This window comes from Opisthocomus hoazin, chromosome 7, assembly GCF_030867145.1.
Source record: "Opisthocomus hoazin isolate bOpiHoa1 chromosome 7, bOpiHoa1.hap1, whole genome shotgun sequence".
NCBI classification, from domain to species: domain Eukaryota; kingdom Metazoa; phylum Chordata; class Aves; order Opisthocomiformes; family Opisthocomidae; genus Opisthocomus; species Opisthocomus hoazin.
In genome coordinates this window covers 1,649,365-1,663,823 of record NC_134420.1, presented here as the reverse complement: position 1 = coordinate 1,663,823, position 14,459 = coordinate 1,649,365, and the positions used below count along the sequence as shown (strand labels likewise).

The window sequence follows — 14,459 nt, the reverse complement described above, 5'->3', positions numbered from 1 at the left end:
CCCGCAATTTGGGCAGCTTTTGGGGTTCAAAATCCTTCCAGGGCCTCACCCTCGCCTTTCCTTTTCTTTCCAGCAGAAAAATCCGCTGCAGATGAGCCCTGGCAGGTCCAGTCCTGCCCGGGGCTGAGCCCCCTCCATCCCCCTCCCCGCTGTCAGCGCTGCCTCTCGCACCTCCTCATCTCCCCGCTCGATACCGGCCCCGCGGCCACGGCCCCGCTGACAGCGGGAGATGGATGGGGCCGAGCCAGCGCTGCGGGGCACGGGACATACGCGAGGATGTGACGGACGCGGAGGGGGCTTGGGGAGATGGTCCCTTCCCTGGCTTCATCAGCCCCGGTCCCAAAACCCAGCGCTGCCCACGCAGCCCCCTTGGCCATGGGGACCGGGGGGTTTCCTCTCCGTTACGACAGCCGCAAGAAGGCTTTAAGCACCGAGCCCGAAGCAGAAGCGGAGGCTGAGTCCCTGTGTTGGAGAAAACAGCCGGCTCCATGCGAAGCGAGGAGGGATTTCAGCCCTTGCCCGGTGCCACCATCACCAGGGGGCTGCTGGGGACAGCAAAGCCATCAGCATCCCCGTGAGGATGTCCCCTGTTTGTCCCAAATCCATCCCCAGAGCTCCAGCATCCCACCCAGATACATTCCCGTAGCGTGCGCTATGCCCACAGCCCAGCTGCAGCTCGGAGGGAAGCGGGGGGCTCCAGGGTAACCCCTCTACTTCCCCCCCCACCCTGTGCTGGTCACCTCCCCGCACTCATCCCTCGTCCCCGCGGTGCCAGCTTGTCCCCATCCATCTCCCGCTGTCAGGCCGGTGTCGAGCATCGCGACGGGAGGTGCAGGGTGGACGGGGCTCAGCCCCGGGGCAGGACCGGGGGTCCCAGGTCCCGGGGCGAATACGGGACCAGCAATTGCGATGGGTGCAGGGGAAGGGGGACCACTTTCCTCCCCCCCCCGACTCCGGAGCCGCGGAGGCTTTGCGCGAGCGGCCGGCACGTCGCGGGTGCCTCAACGCCTCGCCATGGTTTTTAATACCGGGTGTTGATGGCGGGCTGTCAGCCGCCGGTGCGCGGGGGGCTGCCGTGTGCCGAGAGGGGCTCTGCCCCGGGGAGGGGGTCGGAGCAGCCCCCCGCTCTCCCTCTGATCAGACATGGACAAGGAGACCCCACAAGAGCTCTCCCTCCCAGCCCAGGGTACCCCAGGTTCCGGCTGGGGACTGGTGGTGGTCCCATGGCTACCTCTCGCCTCCCGTCCATCATCATCATCGCGTCAAGGCGCAAAGGCAGGTTGTGGAAGAGGGCCGTGCTCCAGCCCCCGCGTCTCCACCCCCGAGCTGGGGCATAAAACCCCCGGCAGACTGCGGGGGACGGCGCAGAGCTGGGGCTGCGTTGGGGGGCTGCGTTGGGGGGGCTGCATTGGGGTCACCACCACCACTGTGCCGGGGGACAGAGCCACGGACACCTCCTGCCCACCATCTGCACCCATGGCAGGTAAAACCCGCTCGCGGCAACGCTGCCCCGTACCCAGCGGTGGGGTCCCGTGGGGGTTTTGGGGTGCGATGGGTCACCCAGCCCCACAAGAGAGTGGGGTTTCAATGGGGGGGGAGATAAAACCCTACGAGGTGGGGGGCCAGGACTCCCCCAGTCCTCCCGTCCCCTCCGCAGAGGGAGGATGCGATGGGGTGGCCATCAGCGCACGGGTCGGCTCCCGCATCTGGGGTGCAGGATCAGGCCCCCCCCACACCCCCTCACCCCTCCGCAGCCTTTCTGGGGGGGCCGGGAGAGGGGTCCCCGTGCAGCACCGGCCTCGGGTGGGCGGTCGAGGGGCTGGGGACCAGCGGCAAGAACCGGCGCGTGTGCCACGCCGCGGCGCGGCTGGAGATGGGCAGCCTCTGGGAGGAGTTCAACCGCCTGGGCACCGAGATGATCGTCACCAAGGCGGGCAGGTGGGTACCGCAGCGGGGCAAGGGGCTGCCGGGGTGGGGGGCACCCCCTTCCCACCCCCTACCTCCCCGCAGGAGGATGTTCCCCACCTTCCAGGTGAAGCTGTCGGGGCTGGACCCGCTGGCCGACTACGTCCTGCTGATGGACTTCGTTCCGCTGGATGACAAGAGATACAGGTGGGGACGGGGCGATGGGGATGGCGGGCACAGAATACCAGCATGGATGGGGTCGGAACGGACCTCTGGGGTCACCCAGTCCCACCCCCTGCCCAAGCAGGGTCACCCAGAGCAGGGGGCACAGCACCGCGTCCAGGCGGGGCTTGAAGATCTCCAGAGAAGGAGACTCCACAGCCTCCCTGGGCAGCCTGGGCCAGGGCTCCGTCACCCTCAGAGGGAAGAAGTTCTTCCTCGGGTTCAGCTGGAGCTTCCTCTGCTTCAGTTTGTGCCCTTTGCCCCTTGTCCTGTCGCTGGGCACCACTGGAAAGAGTCTGGCCCCATCCTCCTCACACCCATCCTCAAGATATTTCGAGGCATTTCCAAGGTCCCCTCGCAGCCTTCTCTTCTCCAGGCTGAACAAGCCCAGCTCCCTCAGCCTCTCCTCGTAGGGGAGATGCTCCAGTCCCCTCCTCGTCCTCGTAGCCCTCCGCTGGACTCTCTCCAGTAGCTCCTCATCTTTCTTGAACTGGGGAGCCCAGCACTGGACACAGCACTGCAGATGGGGCCTCCCCAGGGCAGAGCAGAGGGGGAGGAGAACCTCCCTTGTCCTGCTGCCCACACTCCTCTTGATGCACCCCAGGATCCCATTGCCCTTCTTGGCACCCAGGGCACGCTGCTGGCTCATGGTCACCTTGTCATCCAGCAGGACACCCAGGTCCCTCTCCGCAGAGCTGCTCTCCAGCGGGGGGATGCATCCTGCTGGTGCTGAGCCCTCCATCCCCCCCAGGTATGCCTTCCACAGCTCCTCCTGGCTGGCGGCGGGACGGGCCGACCCGGCAGCCCCCGGTCGCGTCCACTTCCACCCCGACTCCCCGGCCAAGGGGGCCCAGTGGATGCGGCAGATCGTCTCCTTCGACAAGCTCAAGCTGACCAACAACCTCCTGGACGACAACGGCCACGTGAGGACCCGACCCCGGGGTGGGCGATGGTGGGGGGACACAAGCTGCCCCCCTGCACCTGGGGGGGTCCTGCCCACCTCCCCTCTCCACCCTAGATCATCCTCAACTCCATGCACCGCTACCAGCCCCGCTTCCACGTCGTCTTCGTCGACCCGCGCCGGGACAGCGAGCGCTTCGCCCACCAGAACTTCAAGTCCTTCAGCTTCCCCGAGACCCAGTTCATGGCGGTGACGGCTTACCAGAACCACCGGGTGAGCCCCGGGAAGCAGGGGGGGACACACATCGGGGTGCCCCCCCCAACCCCCCCAAGGACCCCCTGACCCCGCTCCCCTCCGCAGATCACCCAGCTGAAGATCGCCAGCAACCCCTTCGCCAAGGGCTTTCGGGATGGAGACCCCGAGCCGTGGTAAGACCCCCCCACACCCACCCGCCCTGACACCCCGCTGAGGGGCTGCGTGCCGCCCCCCCCCTGAGCCCCCCAAGTTTCTCTCACAGGTGTGGGGTGCCGGCGGGGTCCCTGCTGGGTGCAATGCCCCGCGCCCGCACCACCGCGCCGCCCTCCCGCCCCGAGAAGCCGGAGAAAGGTAGGGGGGCTGGGGAGGGGGCTGACCCCCTGCTGCTGTCCCTGCCCCCCCCCCCGGGGGCTCCCTGCAGCCGTGGGGCTCTGGCTGCTGCCGTGCCCCCCCCCCCCAGCAGCCCCCCACGGCTTCCCCGAGCTGCCCGTGCCCCCCTTCCAGCCCCTCACCTGCCCCCCCGGTGCCTACATGGGGGGCAAGCCCCGCACCCTGCCCTACCCCCTGCCCACCTTCCCCCCGCTCAGCACCTACAGCTACGGGCAGCAGTGATCGGGGGGGGGGGTACCCCCAGCCACCCGGGACCCCCAACCCAGCCGACGGCCGAGGGCACGGAGACGCAGAGCTGGGGACGAGCCACCGGGACGGCTTTATTCGTACTGGGGAGGACGCTGCAGCCGGACCCCCGGGGGCTTGGGGGGGGGGGGGACCCTGCCCCTCGCCCCCCCCCAGCCGAGCTCCCCGCAGCGGGGTGGGGGGGATGGGGTCCGGCCGACGCTCCGAGCCCCCCGGCATCCCCGCGGCGCAGCTACTCGCAGGCGTCGGGCGCGAAGGCGAAGGGGCACAGCTTGTACCCCCCCCCCCACGTAAAACTTATTCTGAAACTCCACCCTGCCGAGGAGATGAGAGGAGAGGAGTCGGTGGGGGGGGACCAGTCACCCCATCCCACCAGTCCCCCATCAAGCCGGGCTCACCAGTGCAGACGCAGGGCGTGGAGGAAGGCGGAGAGCCCCTCCATCACCAGCAAGATGGCGACGGTCAACGCGGCGAAGGCGGCGAAGACGGGCACCAGCACCACGGCGCCCGCGTAGCTCAGCCCCACGAAGCCGTTGCGCATCACCATGGTCCACAGGACCTCCGACAGCTCTGGGGTGGGGGGAAACGGGGACGGGGGGAGGGGGTGAGGCTCTGCCCGAGCCCACGGGGGGACGCGGGGGTCCGCGGGGGGACGACTCACGGGCGTGGGCCAGGCTGAGCGCCCAGAGCCGCAGGTAGGACGCGGTGTTGGAGACGCAACCCAAGCAGTACTCGATGGTGTGGATGGCTTGGTGCATGAAGACCTCGGCGAAGTCCACGTGCTGCGGGGACGCGGGACGTCGGCCGGGGGGGACATGGGGACACGGCTAACCCTCCGCCCCGCCGCCCCTCACCTCGGCGTCGGGGCTGTGCCCCCCGCTCTCCACGTCCTCCTTGGTCGCGTTGACCGAGTTGCCGGCCTCCTGCCCCTCCAGCAGCGGCTCCTGCTCCCCGCCGGCCGCCGGCTGCGCGGGGACGGCGTGGGTGCTGAGCCCCCCGCCACGCAGCCGAGCCCCCCGCCACGCAGCCGAGCCCCCCACCCACACCATGCCCCCCCCAGCCTTACCACGGGGCGGCTCGTCCTCGGCGCACGCCGGTGACGGCACCACACGTAGAGCGGTGTCCCCAGCAGCAGGACGGGCACCGACGCCAGCGCCAGCACCACCAGCACCGTCTGCACCGGCACCTGCGGCACAGCAGCACCCGGTTCAGGGTCCCCTCCGGCACCCCAGCTGAGAACGGCCCCGCTCGTGACACCGGGGGGGGGACCCTGACACCCCAGCCCCGCTGCTCCCAGCCTGGGCGAAGGGATGGGTGCCCCCCACCTCGGCGGGGGGCTACCTGGCCCTGGTAGAGCGGGAGGTTGTCGGCGTTGGAGGTGAAGAGGAACATGTCGATGAAGTGGATGAGGATGCTGGGGGCCACCCGGGAGTTGGCGGCGCCGAACTTGACCCACTTGTAGAAGATGAGGAAGACGAGATAGCCGAAGAGCGCCAGGAGGAAAACCAGCTCGGGCAGGAGCTCCAGGACCAGCCGGTGCCGCTGCTGGAAGTGCCTGGGCAGGGGGACATCAGCCACGCTCAGCCGGGCACCGCGCGTCCCCACGCATCCGGGGGCTCCCATCAGGACACCACTCACCCACCCCACCCAGGTGAGTCCAGCCCGAGTCCCCTTAGCGTGACCACGGGTGGCCAGAGCTCCTGGGTGCAGCCACGGGGACTCACACGTGGTTGAAGACCCCCAGCAAGACGCCGAAGCCCATGTGCACGATGCCCAGCACCACGGACATCTTCATCTTGAAGGAGTTGAGGAAGGTGAGGTGGTTGGTGGCCAAGCTCCAGATCTGTCGTGGACAAGGTGGGTGAGACTCTGGGCCACCCCACCGAGGGTCCCGCTCCGTCCTCTGCCCCATGGGACACTCACTGGGTCGATCCCGAAAGGATAGGGCCCTTGGAAGACACCGGTGACGTTGGGGTCTAGGGTGAGGGACGGGTGGGTGGCAAGGTAGGCAGAGCTGTGGGCAGAGCGAGGGGGTGTCGGTGCCAGCAGGGACCCCGGCAGGGTTCACAGGGGGGCTGGGAGTCCCACCTCCAGGAGGAGTGGTTGGCCATGGTGGCCACGCTCCAGGCGGAGGGGAAGATGACGGTGGCTTTGCTGAAGCACTCGTTGTAGATGAAGCCGGTGTAGATGGAGAAGGCCCCCATGAGCAGGATGAGGTAGCGCCCCTCGAAGAACGTCAGCCAGATCTGGTGGGGGGACACATGGCTCCCATGTCCCACACCACCTCCCCTGCCCCACGCTGTCCTCCTCCCACGCCGCCAACCCTGCCCCACACTGTCCCCATGCGGTACCACCACCCCCATGTGGTACCACCAGCTCCATCCCATGCCCCCAGACGTGTCCCCCACCTCCCAGCCTGGCCCCCCGCCATGTCCCCCTCACCTCGTTGCTGGCCTTCTGCAGCCTGGGGCTGTTCTCATACACCACCATCCAGAGAGCAAAGAGGAACATGAGCAGCCCATGTCCCACGTCCCCAAACATGATGGCGAAGATGAAAGGGAAGGTGATGATGGCGTAGGGCGCTGCGGGGACACGGGGACCACGTCACACAGGGGCCCCCCCCTGCAGCCCCAGGCTGTGGTGGGGGGCCGAGGGACCTTACCGGGGTTCACCTCCTGGTAGCTGGCCACCCCGTAGGCGTCCACGATGCTCTGGAAGCCGGCGGTGAACTTGTTGGTGCGGATGAGGGTGGGGGGGCTCTCCGTGGTGGGGACACGCTGCACGAAGCACTCCACGCTCGAGCCGCTCTTGTACTGCGGGGAAGCACCCGGCGCCTGACCCACGGCACCCACCCGCCCGGCACCCACCCCACCACGGCACGGGGACACCGAGCGACCGCTGGCATCAGGACACGGAGGCACCGACCAACCCCAGCACAAGGACATGGAGACACTGAGCAACACCTGGCATGAGGACACTGGGACACCAAGCAACCCACGGCACAAGGGCATGGGACACCAAGCAACCCACGGCACAAGGGCATGGGGACACCAAGCAACCCATGGCATGAGGACATGGGACACCAAACAACCCACGGCACAAGGGCATGGGACACCAAACAACCCACAGCATGAGGACATGGGACACCAAGCAACCCACGGCACAAGGGCATGGGACACCAAGCAACCAACAGCACGAGGGCATGGGACACCAAGCAACCCACGGCATGAGGACATGGGACACCAAACAACCAACAGCACGAGGGCATGGGACACCAAGCAACCCACGGCATGAGGACATGGGGACACCAAGCAAACCACAGCACGAGGGCATGGGGACACCAAGCAACCCATGGCATGAGGACACTGGGACACCAAGCAACCCACGACTCGAGGGCATGGGACACCAAGCAACCCACAGCACAAGGGCACAGGGACACCAAGCAACCCATGGCATGAGGACTCTGGGACACCACGCAACCCACGGCACAAGGGCATGGGGACACCAAGCAACCCATGGCATGAGGACGTGGGACACCAAACAACCAACAGCACGAGGGCATGGGACACCAAACAACCAACAGCACGAGGGCATGGGACACCAAGCAACCCACGGCACAAGGGCATGGGACACCAAGCAACCCACAGCATGAGGACATGGGGACACCAAGCAAACCGTGGCATGAGGACACGGGACACCAAGCAACCCACAGCACAAGGGCACGGGGACACCAAGCAACCCACAGCATGAGGACATGGGGACACCAAGCAACCCACGGCACGAGGGCACGGGGACACCAAGCAACCCACAGCATGAGGACACCGGGACACCAAGCAACCCACCGATCCCTGGCGCAGGGCGTCCTGCACTTGGGTGAGGTCCCGCACGGGGCACCAGACCTCGGCGATAAGGCACTTCTCGGTGACGTCGAAGCTGCACTGGTTGAGGATGAGGTAGATGGCCTTCATCTTCTGCACCTGCACCCGCCAGGTGGGCAGCGCCAGCACCACCTTGTCCAGCACCTGCGCCAGGTACTGCTCCGTCTCCTCCAGCACCTGCGGGCGCCCAGCGGTGGGGTCAGGGATGGGGGGTCCCGGCATGGCCCCCCCGGTCCCCACTACGGCGCCCAGCTCACCACGCTGAGGTCCTGGATCTGGCTCTGCAGCCCACTCATGGTGTCCACCCGGCTGGCCTCGCTCTCCGGGTAGGGGTACACGTGGCAGTGGAAGCTGGGACAGACGGATGACGCGTTGGGGGGTGCCGGGGCTCCCCGGGGTGGCCCAGCCCACCCCCGTGGTGGGGGTCTGGAGTGGGTCTTGCTAAATAAACCTCTACGTGGCCAGACGCGTGGCGCAGGGCCACTGGCTCACCAGTCCGAGATCTTGCGGATCTTCTGCCCGATCTGCTCGCCCCAGTAGGAGATGAGGAAGATGACCCAGGTGATGCTCTCGCCCTGGGGACAGCAGTGCCCACATAAGCCCCAGCCATCCTGGCCCTCCTTCCCTGCCCATCCCGGTGTCCCACTCACCGTGGCCGGGTCCTCCATGGGCTCGGGCATCTCCACGAAGCTGGCCACCAGGTAGCCACGGCAGGCGCGCCACAGCAGCCGCTCGAAGGCGCTCACCCGCCACGGGTGAATGACACCGGCCACGAAGCTGCGGGGACACGGCGAGGGCGCTGGGCACGGCTCTGCTGCTGCCCCCAGCCCCGTGGGTCATCTCCAACCCTTGCCCGCTGCCCCACGGCTCACCTCCAGGCTTTATCCTACAGCCTTAGCCAAGGTTCCTGCCCCATGGCCATGTTGTTGCCCCATGGCCCATCTCCAACCCTTATCCCACAGCTTTCCCAGGTGCCCCATGGCCAAGCTACTGCCCCATGGTTCATCTCCAACCCTTATCCTACGTAGAGTCATGCCAGCTGCCCCATGGCCCATCTCCAACCCTTATCCCACAGCTTTCCCAGCTGCCCCATGGCCAACCTACCACCCCATGGCCTATCTCCAACCCTTATCCTGAGTAGACTCATGCCAGCTGCCCCATGGCCCATCTCCAACCCTTATCCCACAGCTTTCCCAGCTGCCCCATAGCCCATCTCCAACTCTTATCCTACATAAAGTCATGCCCACTGCCCCATGGCCCATCTCCAACCCTTACCCTATACTCTTACCCACTGTCCCTGCCCCATGGCCATGCCTGCTGCCCCATGGCCCACCTCCAACCCTTATCCTACGTAGCATCATGCCCAATGCCCCACGGCCCATCTCCAACCCTTATCCCACAGCCTTCCCAGCTGCCCCATGGCCAACCTACCACCCCATGGCCCATCTCCAACCCTTACCCCATACTCTTACCCGCTTTCCCTGCCCCATGGCCATGTTGCTGCCCCATGGTTCATCTCCAACCCTTATCCCACAGCTTTCCCAGCTGCCCCATATCCCATCTCCAACCCTTATCCTACGTAGAGTCATGCCCACTGCCCCATGGCCCATCTCCAACCCTTACCCTATATTCTTACCTGCTGTCCCTACCCCATGGCCATGTTGTTGCCCCATGGTCCACCTCCAACCCTTATCCCACAGCCTTCCCAGCTGCCCCATGGCCAACCTACCGCCCCATAGCCCATCTCCAACCCTTATCCTACGCAGAGTCATGCCCACTACCCCATGGCCCTTCTCCAACCCTTATCCTACAGCCCTGCCCAGCTGCCCCATGGCCCATCTCCAACCCTTATCCTACGTAGAGTCATGCCCAATGCCCCACGGCCCATCTCCAACCCTTATCCCATACTCTTACCCGCTGTCCCTGCCCCATGGCCATGTTGCTGCCCCATGGTTCATCTCCAACCCTTATCCCACAGCCTTCCCAGCTGCCCCATGGCCAACCTACCACCCCATGGCCCATCTCCAACCCTTACCCCATACTCTTACCCGCTGTCCCTGCCCCACGGCCATGCCACGGCCCCACGGCCCCTCTCCAACCCCCGCCCCCCACGCCAGCCCCGCTTACTTGATCTTGCGGTCGAGATGTTGGTGCAAGGAGGGGTCGAGGATGGGCTCACGCTCGGAGAGCGCCCGGGGCCGCGGCGGGGAGCCCAGGGGTGCCTGCGGTGACGGAGAAGCAAAGAGACGATGCCGCGGGGCGGGGGGAAGCGGGGTGCAGGGCAGCCCCCCGGGTTCCCCCCACCTCGGGGACCCACCGGCAGGCTGGTGAAGCGCTGGCCCTCGCGCAGGACGTGGAGGTACTGGCGCAGGTCCCGCAGGCGCCCGCGCAGCGAGGCCCGGTTGCGGCTGACCTCCCGCAGCTCCTGCGCCAGCTGCTCCGACTGCTCCTGCACCCGCAGCGCTTCCCGCGCCAGCGGCGCCCGCGGGCTCTCGGCGCACGGCTCCAGCGCCCGCCCGGCGCCCCGCAGCTCCTGCTGCAGGAAGGCTGCCAGAGGGGTGGTTAGATGGGGGGGGGTCGGGAGGGGTACCCCCAGAGCAGCCCTGCAGCCCCCCGGCACTCACTGAAGGTCTTCTCCATCTCCTCGCAGCGCCGCACCTCGCCCACGAAGCGCCGCTGGAAGGCACTCACCTTGGGGTTCAGCTGCCAGGACACGGGGGGGCACGGTCACGGCACAGCCCTGGCACGAGGGGGGGGGGTCCAGCAGCCCCAGCACCCCCAGCCCGGCACCATGCCACAGCCCCCAGTATGCGGAGCGCCCCAAGCCACCCAGATCCAGCCTCTTAGACCCATGGAACCCCAAATCACCAACATCCACCTCCTGCGCCCACCACACCCCAAGTCACCCACCCCAACTCCATTGCACCCATTCGCTGTACCCATGGCACCCCAAATCCACCTGCACCCAACCTTTGTACCCACGGCACCCCAAATCCACCTGCACCCATGGCACCCCAAGCCACCTACCCCAACCCTGCTGCACCCATTCCCTGTACCCATGGCACCCCAAATCCACCTGCACCCAACCTCTGTACCCACGGCACCCCAAATCCACCTGCACCCATGGCACCCCAAATCCACCTGCACCCATGGCACTCCAAGCCACCCACCCCAACCCTGCTGCACCCCTTCACTGCACCCATGGCACCCCAAATCCACCTGCACCCATGGCACTCCAAGCCACCCACCCCAACCCTGCTGCACCCATTCCCTGTACCCATGGCACCCCAAATCCACCTGCACCCAACCTCTGTACCCACGGCACCCCAAATCCACCTGCACCCATGGCACCCCAAATCCACCTGCACCCATGGCACCCCAAGCCACCCACCCCAACCCTGCTGCACCCATTCGCTGTACCCATGGCACCCCAAATCCACCTGCACCCATGGCACCCCAAGCCACCCACCCCAACCCTGCTGCACCCATTCCCTGCTCCCATGGCACCCCAAATCCACCTGCACCCAACCTCTGTACCCATGGCACCCCAAATCCACCTGCACCCATGGCACCCCAAGCCACCTACCCCAACCCTGCTGCACCCATTCCCTGTACCCATGGCACCCCAAATCCACCTGCACCCAACCTCTGTACCCACGGCACCCCAAATCCACCTGCACCCATGGCACCCCAAATCCACCTGCACCCATGGCACTCCAAGCCACCCACCCCAACCCTGCTGCACCCCTTCACTGCACCCATGGCACCCCAAATCCACCTGCACCCATGGCACTCCAAGCCACCCACCCCAACCCTGCTGCACCCATTCCCTGCTCCCATGGCACCCCAAATCCACCTGCACCCAACCTCTGTACCCACGGCACCCCAAATCCACCTGCACCCATGGCACCCCAAATCCACCTGCACCCATGGCACCCCAAGCCACCCACCCCAACCCTGCTGCACCCATTCGCTGTACCCATGGCACCCCAAATCCACCTGCACCCATGGCACCCCAAGCCACCCACCCCAACCCTGCTGCACCCATTCCCTGCTCCCATGGCACCCCAAATCCACCTGCACCCAACCTCTGTACCCATGGCACCCCAAATCCACCTGCACCCATGGCACCCCAAGCCACCTACCCCAACCCTGCTGCACCCATTCCCTGTACCCATGGCACCCCAAATCCACCTGCACCCAACCTCTGTACCCACGGCACCCCAAATCCACCTGCACCCATGGCACCCCAAATCCACCTGCACCCATGGTACCCCAAGCCACCCACCCCAACCCTGCTGCACCCATTCGCTGTACCCATGGCACCCCAAATCCACCTGCACCCATGGCACCCCAAGCCACCCACCCCAACCCTGCTGCACCCATTCCCTGCTCCCATGGCACCCCAAATCCACCTGCACCCAACCTCTGTACCCATGGCACCCCAAATCCACCTGCACCCATGGCACTCCAAGCCACCCACCCCAACCCTGCTGCACCCATTCCCTGCTCCCATGGCACCCCAAATCCACCTGCACCCAACCTCTGTACCCACGGCACCCCAAACCCACCTGCACCCATGGCACCCCAAATCCACCTGCACCCAACGCCTGTACCCATGGCACCCCAAGACAGTCACCCCAACCCTGCTGCACCCATTCGCTGTACCCATGGCACCCCAAATCCACCTGCACCCAACCTCTGTACTCATGGTACCCCAAGACACCCACCCCAACCCTGCTGCACCCCTTCACTGCACCCATGGCACCCCAAATCCACCTGTACCCATGGCACCCCAAGACAGTCACCCCAACCCTGCTGCACATATTCGCTGCACCCACAGCATCCCAAATCCACCTGCACCCATGGCACCCAAACCACCCACCCTAATCCCCTTGCACCCACTGCACCCCAAATCCCCCACCCCAAACCCCCTGCACCCCGGCACGCAAATGCACCCAGACCAACTCCCGCTCCACCCACCGCACCCCAAGTCACCCACCACAACTCCACTGCACCCATTCACTGCACCTATGGCACCCCAAATCCACCTGCACCCAACCCCTGCACCGTGGCACCCCAAGCCAGTCACCGTAATCCCCTTGTACCCACTGCACCCCTAACCCCCCACCCCAAAACCCCTGCACACAGGGCACCCACCCAAACCCCCCTGCACCCATAGCACACCAAACCAACCCCCCTACACCCACAGCACCCCAAAACCCTCCACCCCAAAACCCCCTGCACCCATAGCACCCCAAACCTTCTGCACCCACCCCCCAGACACCCAAACTCACCCAAACCGACCCCCCTGCACCCACAGCACCCCAAACTGCTCCAGCCCAACCCCCCCAGCCCCCTAGCACCCCAACCCCCCTTGCACCCATAGCACCCCAACCCTCTGCACCCAGCACACCCACACCAACCCCCCTGCATCCATAGCACCCCAAAAACCCCCAGACCAACCCCCCCTGCACCCAGAGCACCCCAAACCTTCTGCACCCAGGGCACCCACACCAACCCCCCTGCATCCATAGCACCCCAAAACCCCCCAGCCTAACCCATCCCGCACCCCAGGCACCCAAACCCACCCACCCCAACCCCCTGCACCCATAGCACCCCAAGCCTTCTGCACCCACCCCCCTGCACCCAGAGCACCCCAACCAGCCCCCCTGCCCCCATAGCACCACAAGCCCCCCCAAACCAACCCCCCTGCACCCACAGCACCCAAAACCCTTCAGACCAACCCCCTCTGCACCCATAGGACCCCAAACCCTCTGCACCCAGGGCACCCACACCAACCCCCCTGCACCCAGAGCACCCCAAAAACACACAGACCAACCCCCCCTGCACCCATAGCACCCCAAACCCCCCCAGCCTAACCCATCCCGCACCCCAGGCACCCAAACCCACCCACCCCAACCCCCTGCACCCATAGCACCCCAAACCCCCCAGACCAACCCTCCCTGCACCCATAGCACCCCAAATCCTCTGCACCCAGGGCACCCAAACCAACCCCCCTGCACCCACAGCACCCCAAAAGCCCCCACCCCCCAACGCCCCCTGCACCTATAGTACCCCAAACCCTCTGCACCCAGGGCACCCAAACCAACCCCCCTGCACCCATAGCACCCCCAAAACCCCCCAGACCAACCCCCCCTGCACCCATAGCACCCCAAATCTTCTGCACCCACTCCCTGCACCCATACCACCCCCAAAACCCCCCAAACCAACCCCCCCTGCACCCATAGCACCCCAAAACCCCCCAGACCAACCCCCCCTTACCACCCATAGCACCCCAAACCCACCCACCCCAACCCCCCAACCCCCCCCCCCACGCACGTCCCGGAACTCCAGCAGCCCCAGTTCTCCCAGTTCGCTGACGCAGCTGTAGGCCGAGGCGGACTGGAGGAAGAGCTGGGCCAGGCAAACCTCCTCGCTGCGGAACATGGCTGCCCCGGGGGGGCCCCCTCCTGGGGGGGGGGGGGGGGAAGTTTGGGGTGGGGGGTGGGGGGGTCAGGGCACCCCTCGGCTCCCCCCGCAGCCGTGGCCACCGGGTCCCGCTCCCACGCGGCTTTTGCCAGCGCTGGGGGTTGCAAAATAGTTCCCTATCCCTGCCCCCCCCCCCCAGTCCCATCCCCCGCCCCCCCCCCCCCGCCCCC

The 14,459-nt window shown here is 66.4% G+C and overlaps 2 protein-coding genes across 2 annotated transcripts; one reads left to right on the top strand and one right to left on the bottom strand.

Annotated features, from left to right (window-relative positions):
- The first annotated feature begins 375 nt into the window (after positions 1 to 375).
- TBX10 (T-box transcription factor 10) lies at positions 376 to 3,895 on the top strand. Its single transcript, XM_075427100.1, is given in 10 exon segments — positions 376 to 522; positions 665 to 1,408; positions 1,411 to 1,483; positions 1,755 to 1,938; positions 2,011 to 2,112; positions 2,879 to 3,050; positions 3,146 to 3,301; positions 3,389 to 3,456; positions 3,546 to 3,761; positions 3,763 to 3,895. Coding segments are annotated over 10 exon segments (1,995 nt in total).
- Positions 3,896 to 3,969: 74 nt separating this feature from the next.
- TCIRG1 (T cell immune regulator 1, ATPase H+ transporting V0 subunit a3) lies at positions 3,970 to 14,404 on the bottom strand. The gene is given in 20 exon segments (XM_075425727.1): positions 3,970 to 4,205; positions 4,207 to 4,234; positions 4,318 to 4,489; positions 4,581 to 4,701; positions 4,774 to 4,884; positions 4,986 to 5,105; positions 5,261 to 5,474; positions 5,644 to 5,762; positions 5,843 to 5,933; positions 6,008 to 6,165; positions 6,362 to 6,501; positions 6,582 to 6,732; positions 7,762 to 7,974; positions 8,055 to 8,148; positions 8,290 to 8,372; positions 8,448 to 8,574; positions 9,925 to 10,019; positions 10,115 to 10,344; positions 10,422 to 10,500; positions 14,140 to 14,404. Coding segments are annotated over 20 exon segments (2,508 nt in total). The 5' UTR covers positions 14,248 to 14,404; the 3' UTR covers positions 3,970 to 4,151.
- Between the last annotated feature and the right edge of the window lie 55 nt (positions 14,405 to 14,459).